Below are 12,764 nucleotides of genomic sequence, written 5' to 3' on the forward strand. Positions count from 1 at the left end.
TAATCTGGCAAAAGAAATCAATCTAAGAATGCAAAATTTACTTACACTCTTCAATAACATGTAAAAAGTAAAAGAAAATACCATTTAAATGAATGAGTGCAAGCATTTCCTTCCAGTTTGACATATTTGGACAAGGAGCAGTGAGAGTGGAAGCCTTCAGTACCACTGTAAAACTTTACCTTCAGAAGGTTGTCAGGTGAAGACATATACAGGGAAAGGGTTAGTAAAAGCCAACTGAATTATTCTATTGAAATATTTCTTATCACATAAAAGTATATGGATTAAAAACAGATTTAAAGAAAGTCAGAAAATCATTACACCACTGTATTCACATAAAATAATTACAAATATATTATTATGAATTTAAAAATCATGTATAAAATCTATTAGCACTGCTCACTGAAAAAAATCCAATTCCTGCATCCAGGCACTATAAAACTTCTACACCTGGTGACTCTCCATACATGACATAGTACCATTAATATCAAAACAGCATAGGAAACTGCTAAAATGCACTGCTCAAATATACAGCATAGTGATTTCATTTATATGGCCTGACTTAAAGTCTCAACCCAATGATCTTCCACTTCCTCCTCTTCCTGCTGATAGCATCCACGCTTTAGCCTTACAAGGTCACCCCATAGCAATATAGACCCACAGCTTGGACATGGCCCTTCTAGAGGAAGCAAAGTCCCTGGTGGTTCTCTTTGTAGCATATGTTTTGCAAGGCATCTGACATGAGCATTTAACTGACACGAGGTAGATAAACATCTGTGGAAAAAAGTTCCAATAATTTTGTTTGGTTTTTGGTTTTCACTTTCACACAAATTTGCATTTTTCATAAATTCCTTCATATATTCCTTATTGCACTTATGCATTTTAAACCTTATATCATATAACACAATTAGATAAATACCTCATTCTTTCTGTTTGTGTTACTGCATCATCACACAGCAAGCATGTCACCTCCACAACTTCAATTTCTTGCTCCTCTTCATTCTTTCTAACCTTTGCAGGTTTTACTGGACCATAAGCAATTGGCATGTGATTAGGGGCCTCCATCCCTGCCTAGAAGAAAAGAATATAAATCAAAATAAATGAAATTATTACAAGAAATATTAATAATAAGTATTACCCATCTTCCTGTAGATCTAAATACTAACCCCTTCTCTATTGAAATGTACTCCTTAGTCACTGATTGATACCCCCACACACAAAGTTATAAACTATTGATGAGTATTTTCCTGGGGGTATAATTTAAGAAGGATGTATCTTTAGAACAAGGTTTATGCTTCGAGTTCATATTATTACGAAGACATTTCTGAATCATCTGTAGTTAATACAAAATGGAAAAGTAGCTGGTAGAGCTGGGTGAGGTATTAATGAGGTTTTGAGCAGGAGACTACTCACAGGAAATTCTTTGAAGTACTGTTGTTTCAGCCATCTAAGTGTAAGAGGAAGACGAGACCAAGGTTTGGTTTGTAACATAGTTGCCAGAATCCGCAGACAATATTCATACTTTGTTTCTTTTGCTTTTTTACGGCCCATACCTCTTAACCGACGACTTCTTTCTGGATGCTGCCAGGCCCATTCAAACTGGAAAATAAAAAAAATAGACTATCTAAAGCAATATACTACTCCTGCTAAAAGCAAATTATGAATATTATGAGTTCCTTAATTATACACTTTTAAATCAACATTCATCAATGTAAAGTATTCCAAAATCAATAGTTTATTACAAATAATTACAATTTTCCTTGAGTTCTTCCTGTTTTAACTAAAACATATGAGCAGTGAGAGGTAGCTTAAAATGAATGAGAATTATGTGAAAAATCTAAAACATTTCACTTGCCATGTCATGTTTAATTTATAGATTATTATATATAAAATTTCCATGTGAAGACAAATATTCACTTACTCTGAGGGCAGATATGTCATTTGGAAATCCATGAACAATAAGAACCATTTCCCTGAAAGACAAAAACAATAAATGAATAAATAAAATAAAATAAAATTATATATACAAAATATCACATTTTTCTAATGAGCTCACTAAGTAACAGAATGTAAATTTTGAAGCTCAAAATATGAAAAAGTGAAATAAAGTATTTCCAGATGAACTCACCATGGCCCTCTGTTACTGGTTTTATATGCACCTCCTGCCCTAACACCTCGGTTGTGCTGCTTGATACGACGATTGGGGTCAACTGTAAAGCCAATATATGTGCGTCCTTTGTACTGTGGATTTATGCAGTACAACAAGTAAACTCCATAAAAATCTTCAACAACTTCACCATCAGCCATCCTGAAACAATGTCCTAGGTTATAAAAGACCTATATTTTTGAGTGCAGCAAGGTTTTTTCATTTGCTAAGCTGGCTTGTTGCAAGTTGCTGTATATAAAATAAGTGTACTGCAATGTGAACAAGAAAGCTGTCTTCTTGCCTATCCTTGCCTTATTTCTTAAACAAGTTTCTCTGAATAACATAAAAAACATGCAAATTTTGGTTTGCCATTCAGGTAGTTATTCAGAAAAGTTTGCACTGTCAGTATTAAAGATATTAATAATGCTGGATTGTTTGTGATCCATACTATTTAGAAAATGTGCATTCAGTCCCTAAATGCAATCTATAATGGTGATATTAGCATTAACCCATTGGATCTTGATGCTTTGCAACCCTCACAAGGACCAAAAGCCGAGCTTTAGGCTTTCTTGAATGGTGACTCCCGGATGTGGCTTGTGACTCAGCCCACACAAATACTTGTGTGCAGTATCAAGACTTCTTGCCTTCCCTTTACAATGTTATTATCTCTTTTATTCATTATGCTTTATCAAGATGGTATTAGGATGTTTTCGTTAAACAGATTCCATATCATCTTTCTAAGTAGTCTAAACCTCTGTGCAATGACAATAAGTAACATTATGTTATTTGTCATTTCTTTTACTTTTGTATTGTTCGATTTCTGTAACACCCTGCACCATCTGGCATGGATTCTGAACACAGAAGTAATGTCCTTCCTGTAGCCATGGCACTTCCTGCCATGGCTCACAAATGGTACCTTCCATTCTCATTTACCAGTGGAAATGATACAAGAGTCCCTTCCGAAATGACCACTAACAAAATCTTCCTCTAAGAGCTTTATGCAATCATGCATTTTTAATATAGGCACATTTCCATTACCCCTGCCCTTTGCCAAAACTTTCCATGAAGACATTTCCTTCAGCTATCCATTGGCCAAATTTTTTGATGACATGATGGTTACGTCATCTGGTTACGTCATCTGGATGCACAACTTCAATAATTGATGCTGCCTCCATAAAGACTGCTAAACCTTCACTACATATTCCTTGGTAAGCCTTACAAGTTTCTCCTTGCCAAAATATCAGTCTAAATTCTTGAGCTGCATCAAACATTTTGCACTTGAAGGTCTCCCACAGATATACAGGGTCCATCAGATTGTTGAGCGCTGTGAAACAACCAGAAATTGCCTCAGCAAACCCCCGGGCACACCCCCTCCCTTAGCCTGTCCAAATGAAGCACCCTTGGGTAGCCATTGGACCTCTGAGGAGTTTTGACGAAGACCTGAAGGGTAGCCACATCTAATCTACGGTCAGTGCCTCAAAACTCAGCACTCCTATACACCCTGCAGTTCTGGAGGATTCTCCAACAACTGCTAATGAGGGTGTGGTCAATCTCCTTGGCTGCATTACCTGCATCAATGCCAGACTGTAGAGTATTTTTCTTGCGCCAGGAATATTATGTTTTTCATGTGTGGAAAACATCATTCTGTCTACATTTGCGTGGATGGATCTGCAGATGGATGATGAAACAAATGCGCGGAAAGGTCAAAAGAAGTTTATGTGCAGAAGATGATTTTAAAAAGAACTAAGCGTGCACAGAAATTTACCCAAGAACTACATTTTCACTGACAGAATTTGACCAAATAATTTTTGCCCAGGAATACGTTCCCCAGGCAGACCAAACTCTACAGTCTGGCATCAATTTACCGTGTCCAACAGTGTGGGTCAGAGCGCTGATACCAGGAGCTAGACGTCCTCAATTTCTGGAACCTACCAAAGTCCTGGAAAAGGAGGTTATTCTTGCTGCTGGCATCAGCTCCCAGACCATGAGGACCTACAGACATCTCATACCCAGGTCAATTACAGCCAATAATGCACCGAAGTCACCAAGAAACAATACAAATATCTCACCGAGGACAACTGTCCATCACAGAGGCAAGGTTGGAGTAAAACTTCTCTTTCACATCGATTTTCAAACATCAGTAGGAACCTAGGCCTATACTGCAATAAGAGACATGAAGCTAAAAGCTAGCTTCAGTCTTAATACCATTATACGCTCATCGACCGGAGTAACCTCTACTGAGTGCTGGAGTCTGCTGGAGATGGCTATGGATACTCCCTGAAGATGGTGACCATCACTGCAGCCCAACCAGTAATAGGTATAGCCACCCCAGGCTGTAGAGTTTGGTCTGCGTGGCGAACGTGTTCCCCGTGCAAAAATTATCAAAAAATGTAATATTCCCCACGCAAGAAAAATACTCTACAATCTGGTAGCCCCCTACACTAATCACAGTCACTGCCTGTCTTTTCACCTCCAAGAGAGCAGTTCAGTTCTCTCAACAATTGTGGTAACTGATCATCCTAATGTACAGAGCAAACATCCCAGGCCCCCATCTTTACATCCCACTTGAGGTTTAGCTTCAGGACATCACCTCTGCAATCCCTGCTGACGCTCCCCTATATAGTGGGGGGTGGCAGGCTACAGGACTCAACATCCACCTGTAGGGTTCCCTTGAGCTTTGCCACACGGGCTTCAAAATGGGTTGATGACTGCCAGAATGCAGGCCGGACTGGAAAGCTCCTGTTCCCACTATGTATGAAACCACTATAAATGAACAGAATGTATTAAAAAACAAGCAAAGAATTACAAGTGAATATAAAAATAAAAACAATGTCAAACATAACCCCTATCCCACCTTGGTTTGATATTACAAAAAATATAGATACAAAATTCTTAGAAGAGCAAACAAACAATATCCCAGAACAAATAATAAGATTACAGTATATAATGTTAGAAAACACATGATATCTAAATTATAAAAAATTATTCACAGATGGCTCGAAAATAAACAGCAATACTTCCACATCAGCAGCTATATACATACAAGATAACAATAAAACAACAATATGGAACTTACCAAACAAAACAGAAATAATAGAAGCAGAACTCTTTGCAATAAAACAAGGGTTAAAATACATACAAAACAACAAATTACCAAATTCGATACTATTTACAGACTCTAAATCAGCACTACAGCTAATATTAAACTTGAGACCAAAAAATTTTAAGTATATAATTTTTTTTTAAATACAAGAAGTGATATATACAGTGGTAAATCAAAAACAAATAATAATCCTACAGTGAATACCTTCACATAACACATAAAAGGCAATGAAATAGTTGATCAAGCAGCTAAAAAAGCACACAAAATAAGAAACTCCACAACCATACATGAAGATGCAAAAAAAGATTAAAAAAAAAAAAAAAAAAAAAATCAAAGCAACTGGAAAACACAGCTAAACACAATTCTTAACACAAAGAATTATCTCTTGAAAAACACAGAACCACAGCCATGGTCAAGATCCAATAACAGAAAACTAGATGTCTACATAACCAGAATAAAAAACACACACACAAGACTAAATCAACACCTACATAGAATGAAAATAATAAATGATCCACTCTGCAGATGGTGTCAAAACCAAGAAGAAGATATATAACACTTAATGCTACACTGTCCACAATTTCACGTCAGCAGAACGAAATTGAAAGAAGCCTCAAGAAAAATCAAAGTAATCAACCCTACCATAAACATTATTCACAAGTGCAGATCTCTCCCCGACAGAAAAGTACTACACTCTTAGACATACCAAAATCTTCCTAAGAAAAAACAAACTAAAAGAGATCATATAAAAGAAAGAATAGAAAAGAAAAAGGATCCAGGGGATATAGACTACTCAAAAGTCTAAAACCCTATAAAAGAAGAAAGAAGAAGAAGAATGTATTCGCCATTTCATGATACCACAACTGATACTATTGATATAATTATCCCATTTGTGTCAAAAGTCCCATGTTACCTTGTTATGAATTAGGTTTGAACAAGGTGAAATAATAGTACGTTTTCTTACATAAGCTCCTCTTCTTTTTCTTCTTTCTTGTTATAGGGTTTTAACTGATTCCATAAACTCTTCTTCTTCTTTACTGTTATAGGGTTTTAGACAATTGTCGTCTATATCCCCTGGATCCTCTTCTTTTAAGATTTCCATGAAGTCTGAAAACTTCTTCTTCTTCTTTCTTCTTTTATAGGGTTTTAGACTTTTGCATAGTCTATATCCCCTGGATCTTTTTTCTTTTCTATTCTTTCTTTTATATGATCTCTGTTAGTTTGGTTTTTCTTAAAAAGATTTTGGTGTGTCTAAGAGTATAAAACTTTTCTGTTGGGGAGAGATCTGCACCTGTGAATAATAAGTTTATGTTAGGGTTGATTACTTTGATTTTTCTTAAGGCTTCTTTCAATTTTGTTCTGCTGGAGTGGAATCTTGGACAGTGTAGGATTAAGTGTTCTATATCTTCTTCTTGATTATGACACCATCTACAGTAAGGGTCATTTGTTATTTTCATTCTATGTAGGTGTTTATTTAGTCTTGTGTGCTTAGTTATTATTCTAGTTATGCAGACATCTAATTTTCTATTTTTGGATCTTAACCATGGCTGCGGTTCTGTGTTCTGCAATAGATAATTCTTTGTGTTAAGAATTGTATTTAACTGAGTTTTCCAGTTTCTCTGGTTTTTTTTTTTCATCTGTTTTATCTGTTTTTTTGTGTCTTCATGTATGGTTATGGGATATCTTATTTTGTGTGCTTTTTTAGCTGCTTGATCTACTATTTCATTTCCCTTTATGTTTTTATGTGAAGGTATCCACTGTAACATTATTATTTGATTTTGATTTACCATTGTATATATCAATTCTTGTATTTCAAAAGTCATACTTTTAGAATTCTTAGGTTTCGGGTTAGATATTAGTTGAAGTGCAGATTTAGAATCTGTAAATAGTACTGATTTTGATAATTTGTTATTTTGTATGTATTTTAGCCCTTGTTTTATTGCAAAGAGTTCTGCTTCTATTATTTCTGTATTGTTTGGTAGTTTCCATATTGTTGTTATTTGTTATCTTGTATGTATATTGCTGCTGATGTGGAATCGTTGTTTATTTTCGAGCCATCTGTGAATAATTTTTTATAATTTCGATATCGTGTGTTTTCTAACATTATATATTGTGCTCTTATTATTTGTTCTGGGATATTTTTTGTTTGCTCATCTAAGAATTTTGTTTCTATATTTTTTGTAATATCAAACCAAGGTGGAATAGGGGTTATGTTTGACATTGTTTTTATCTTTATTTTCACTTGCAATTCTTTGCTTGTTTCTATTATTCTATGGATTAAGTTATTTTTATCCTTTTGAGGGTTATATTCTTTCATATTTTCTGTTAACATTTTTTTTATTTGTGTATTTTCTTTTTTTTCTAGTATTTTTAACATTTGGGTGAATTCTTTTTCTTTTAGTTTATTTTTGATCGACATTTTATTTGTTAGGGCATAGAGTGCATTTATTGGAGTGGTCTTTAAACATCCAGTGGCTATTCTCAAAGCTCCATTTTGAACTGTTTCAATTTTTTTTATCTCTGTGTCATTTGCTGTTCCATAAATTGTTATACCATATTCTATTTTTGGTTTTATGTAGATATCATAGAATTTTATCATTGTCTCTCTGTTTGCTCCCCATGTTGTTGTTGATAATTTTTTCATTATGTTTATTCTATTTGTACATCTAATTTTCAAGTCATTAATATGGTTTTTCCACTTTAGTTTTGGTGCGTCGAATTCGAGTCCTAGGATTGTATGTTTATTTGTGAATTTTAGTTCTTCATTACTTATTTTTATTATTGGTATTTGTCTTATTCTTTTTTTTGTAAAGCACATTACTTTGCTTTTAGTTAAATTTAATTTAAACTCCCAGTCGTTAGCCCATTTTACTATTTTATTTAATCCTACTTCTAGATTGATTTTTGCTTCTTCTAGATTTTCATTTATTGTTATTATATTTATGTCATCTGCATATATTATTTTGTTGGTTTTTACTGTTAGATTTAGATCTGACATCATTATGTTGAATAGTAATGGACTTAATGGAGATCCTTGTGGAAGTCCTTTACTTATTCCTCCTTCCTCGGATTTTTGGTTTCCTATTATTATTTGGTAGGATCTATTATTTAAAAAATTAGATATCCATCTGAGAGGAGTACCCGTTATACCTAGTTTAGCTGCTTTTATTATTATTGCATCATGGTTTACTTTGTCAAAAGCTTTTTCTAAATCTAGAGATGCTATTAGGGCATATTTTTTCTCTTTATAAGCTTTTTTAATATGAAAATCGATTATTTGTAATGTATCTATTGTTGAGCTATTGGGTCTGAAACCTGTTATGTCTTGACTTAGTTTGTTATTTTTTTCAAGCCACCATATTAGTCTATTGTTGATTATGCTTTCCAGCATTTTCCCTATACATGAGATTCTACTTATGAATCTATATGATTTTTTATTTGCTGGATCTTTATCCGGTTTTAATATCGGATTTACGAGTGATTTCTTGAATTCTATAGGATATTCTCCTTTTATCCACAATTGATTATAGATGTTTAAAATTTTTTCCAGTAGGTTATTTGGGATATTTTTATAAAATTCATAAGGGATACTGTCTGGGCCACAAGCTTTATTATTTTTTGTCTTTTTTATTACAGAAATTAATTCTTTTAATGTTATCTCCTTTTTTAATCCGTTCGTACTTGGCAATTCTATTAAACTTTTAAATTCTGATTTTGTTATTAAGCATTTTGTTTTTGTGTTTATTATACTTTGGAATTCTTCTTTTAAGAGTTTTAATTTCTTTTTTGTTTCTTGTATTGGCTGATCATTATCTATTAGCGGGTAATTATTTATTCTATTACTGCCTGAAAGTTTCTTAATAAAATTCCATATTTTTTTGGTTGGGGTTCTAAAATCTAATGAGTGGCAGAAATTTGACCAACTTGTTCTTTTTTCCTTTTCTATTGTATCTCTTGCTATTATTTGAAGTTTTTTGTATTCTATTCTGTTTTTTTCATTAGGATTTTTTCTCCATTTATTGAATGATTTGTTTCTTTGTTTTATTACTTCTTTACATTTTTTATTCCACCATGGTTTTGTTGGTTTATTTTTACTATTATCATTATTTAATCTGAAATGTTTCATCCCTATGTTTTTTATTATTTCTGTTATTTCGTTCAGTGATTTTATATTGTCCACATCTATTTTTTGTATTTCTTCTTTAAATTTTATCCATCCTTCTTCATTGAATTTCCATTTTTCCTCTTTAACTATTGTTTCTCTATTGTGATTAATGTCTCTTATTATGATTGGAAGGTGATCGCTTCCTCCATATATTTTTGCTTCTACTTCTAATTTACTCAGTTCTGGGGTGCCCAGAACTAGGTCTATTGTAGACCCTTTACCTGTTTTCGGATCTATTCTAGTAATTTGTCCTTTTGGAGTTAACATCAGTATGTTATTTTAATTTATTAAATTAAACAAGTTTATTCCAGTGATATTTGTTATATTTTGGTTTGTTTTTGAATTCCATAGCGGATGATGGGCATTAAAATCTCCTATTATGAGTTTTGGTTTTTCTATTTGGTTTATGTAGTGTTCCATATCTTTTTGATTTACTTTGTTACATGGGTTGTATATTAAAAGTAAGTGTAGCCATCCTCTTTTATAGCTAATCTTTATAGCTAATGTTTCGATGTTTTTATTTTGTAATTCATTTAGATTAATCTTCTTGTATTGTATATCATTTTTTATACAAATTGCTAAGCCGCCTCCCCTTTGTTCTATTCTATCATTTCTTATGATATCATAATCTTTTATATCAAATTTGTCATTATTTGTAAGCCAAGTTTCGCAAATTGCGAATATCTCCGGGTTTTCTGTTTGAATTAGATATTCTATATCTATTTTTTTGTTTATTACAGATCTAGCGTTCCATAGTATTGTTTTAGTCATTAAACCAAACTGATATTTGTTTTAATATTGGAGCAACTTCAGTTATTATCTCTGTTATTATTTCAATTATTGTTTTGTCTGATTTGAATTTTTCGGTTATATTAGTTATTAATTTGAAAATTCCTTTTGTTATTTCAACAAATGAAGGTTTTTCTTCTTTGTTTTTTTGTTCTTCTTCTTCTTCTTTCTTCTTCTTTTCTTTTATTGTTGGGGTTTTGTTTAGTGGTGTTGGTAGAGACCATGTTATGGGGGATTCTGTGAGTTTCTTGTCTTTTATGTTTTGTTCCTTTGTGTGTGTTTGTTCTTTTGTTTTTTCTTGACTGTTTTTTTGTTTTGATTTTGTTGATTGAGTTGGAGTATTTTCTGCTCTGTTTGTGTTATTTTTTTGTTTTGTGGGTGTTTTTTGTGCTGGTGTTATGTTATTTGTTTGTGTTACTATTTGAGCATATGTTTGTGTTATGTTTGGGTTTGTTTGTTGTATAGTGTTTGTGTTATCATCTGTTTGTTGTTTGTAATCTGTTTCTGAGTTGTGTATTTCTGCTGTGGTAATTATTATGTTTTTTTGTATTGGTTGATTCTGTTTTTGTGTTGTTGGGTTTAAGTGATGGAAAAGTTTTTTTACTTCTAAGTTATTTGGTGTTGTGTTTTATTTGTTTATTTCTTGGGCTTTTTGATGAATTGGGCAAGTTTTATCGTATGCTGTGTGGTTACCTTTACAGAAAAAGCAATGAGGTGGATTTTTGCAATCTTTATATTTGTGATCTTGTTGGCTGCATTTACTACATCTTATTTTGTTTTTGCATGATATCAACCCATGGCCATACATTAGACACTTAAAACATTTGGATATTGGGAATGTGTATTGATATACCTTATAACTTATATGACCTATTGTTAATTTGTTAGGTAATGGACCTCTGAATGTTATTTTCAGGGATTTAGTAGGAATCCATTTATTTTCTCCTGATATTTTACTTGGTTTATGAATCCTTGTTATATCTTTTATGTATGTATCTGGCCTCCATAGTATCTTGGTTTTTTCTTTGATTTCTTCTATTTCTATATCTGTTTCTACTGGGGATATTGTTCCATAGGAGCATCCTTGATCTTTATTTGATGTAGGTTGCTTACAGTTTATTTCCCAGTTGCCTAGGTATTTAATTTCATTGAGAGGTCCAATTTTTGATATATCTACTACCTCGAATCTAATGGCTTTTCCATCTCCTATTACTCTTAATGAATTTTCAATTATGTATTTTTGAAAAATTGATTTATTTATGGCCTCAGCCTCAGTTAACCTTATTGGATGGTTGAAGTTTGAGGTATTTGATTTGTTTGTTATTTGTATTAGAATAACATTTTCTTGAGGGGTACCTTGAGATACTGTTCCGTAGGTATGGTTCTCCGTGGTCTGTTTGCCGGTTTCTTCGTTTCTTGCTTGTTTGGTGTATGGGCAATCTTCGCTATCACTGTCTCGTCTTCTGCTGTTTTTCTGGTGTTCGTATATCATTTCATTGTCTTTTCCAGGTTCTTCACCTGGATCAAGATCAAAGTTTCCGTTCATAAGCTTTCACTTCACTGAGTTCGGTACTTTTTAAAGATTGATCACTCTTACACGTTGATGTTCACTCTTCAAAGTCTCGACCGGTTCTCCTTTTGAGAGTTTTGACTTCTGTTTGCTTCTGAAAACTTCAAACCCGAGCCCCAGGAACGGTTCCGAACGGTTTGTTATTGTTGTCGTTCTTGTAAATTGCGTTCGGTGAATCCAGGGAGTCCCTTTCGGTTTCCGAGTTTTCGCTTTCTTTTCTATTTTGTATTGGATTTCAGGCCATAGAACTAAGAAGAAATGTAAACTCTTAAAAGATAGAATTATATATTAGTAGTGAATTTGGGTATTCTTGAAAAATAATCTTGCAATCGGAGCAGTTCGCATAAAGGAAAAGTGCCATTTAAAAGAATTGGTTTAAAGTTCATTTTGAATTACAGGCTGTCATGCAACATAAAACCAAATAATAAAATTGCAGGGCTGCTCTAATGTGTCACTCAAGAACACACTACCATCAAAACTATACAGTATAATCAAATTTAGGAGTAGGTTAGAATTAGAACAAAGTAATAACACCAAGCCAATACTAAAGCAGAATACGAAATTAAGCCAAAAAAGATTAAGATATTACTTTAAATTGTAAAAGACAAAGTCTCATAAGGTCTTTTTCCGGTGCCAAGAGGTGTAGTACTACAGATTCCCATGACTCCGCCCCTATTTATGGGAGCGAAGTCATATATATATAAGCAACTGCACCTGGTTGATGAGCGCGCGGAGCACCTCTGCTCGTTTTAAAAGTGGAAGAAAATGGGAAGTTCAAAGTTGATGGTGCACTGTATGGTGCAATATTAGTATATTTGATGATGTTAATGAGGATATTATTGCACTAAGTACTAGTTTGAAAGTATTTACGCGCGCGCGCGCGTGTATATATGTGTGCATATATGCATATATATTATATATATACATACAGAAATGTATATATACATACATACCTATATATACAGTATACACACACACACATATTCAAACATAT

The 12,764-nt window shown here is 33.3% G+C and overlaps 1 protein-coding gene across 5 annotated transcripts; it reads right to left on the reverse strand.

Annotated features, from left to right (window-relative positions):
- Nucleotides 1-235: 235 nt before the first annotated feature.
- Nucleotides 236-11,902, reverse strand: slx1 (Nuclease slx1). 5 transcript variants are annotated; one of them, XM_070125401.1, is made up of 7 exons: nt 11,557-11,902; nt 6,211-6,808; nt 2,126-2,305; nt 1,919-1,970; nt 1,411-1,596; nt 917-1,068; nt 236-771 (listed from the first exon to the last, which is right to left on the reverse strand). In XM_070125401.1, coding segments are annotated over exons 2-7 (798 nt in total). In that variant the 5' UTR covers nt 6,213-6,808; nt 11,557-11,902; the 3' UTR covers nt 236-545. The 5 variants fall into 5 exon arrangements, with proteins under 5 accessions (XP_069981502.1, XP_069981501.1, XP_069981500.1 ...); XM_070125400.1 differs by having other exon boundaries at nt 6,201-6,808; XM_070125399.1 differs by having other exon boundaries at nt 6,211-6,537; nt 11,557-11,900.
- Nucleotides 11,903-12,764: the final 862 nt, after the last annotated feature.

The sequence above is a fragment of the Penaeus vannamei genome, chromosome 9, assembly GCF_042767895.1.
Source record: "Penaeus vannamei isolate JL-2024 chromosome 9, ASM4276789v1, whole genome shotgun sequence".
Taxonomy (NCBI): domain Eukaryota; kingdom Metazoa; phylum Arthropoda; class Malacostraca; order Decapoda; family Penaeidae; genus Penaeus; species Penaeus vannamei.

Bases quoted from the DNA above. Each gene is read 5' to 3' on its own strand.
- slx1 (XM_070125401.1), bottom strand. The intron at 1,069-1,410 runs GTGAGTAGTCTC...CTTTTCTTCTAG, and splicing joins AGTACTTCAAAGAATTTCCT to GCAGGGATGGAGGCCCCTAA. The intron at 772-916 runs GTATTTATCTAA...TTTTTTCCACAG, and splicing joins ACACAAACAGAAAGAATGAG to ATGTTTATCTACCTCGTGTC.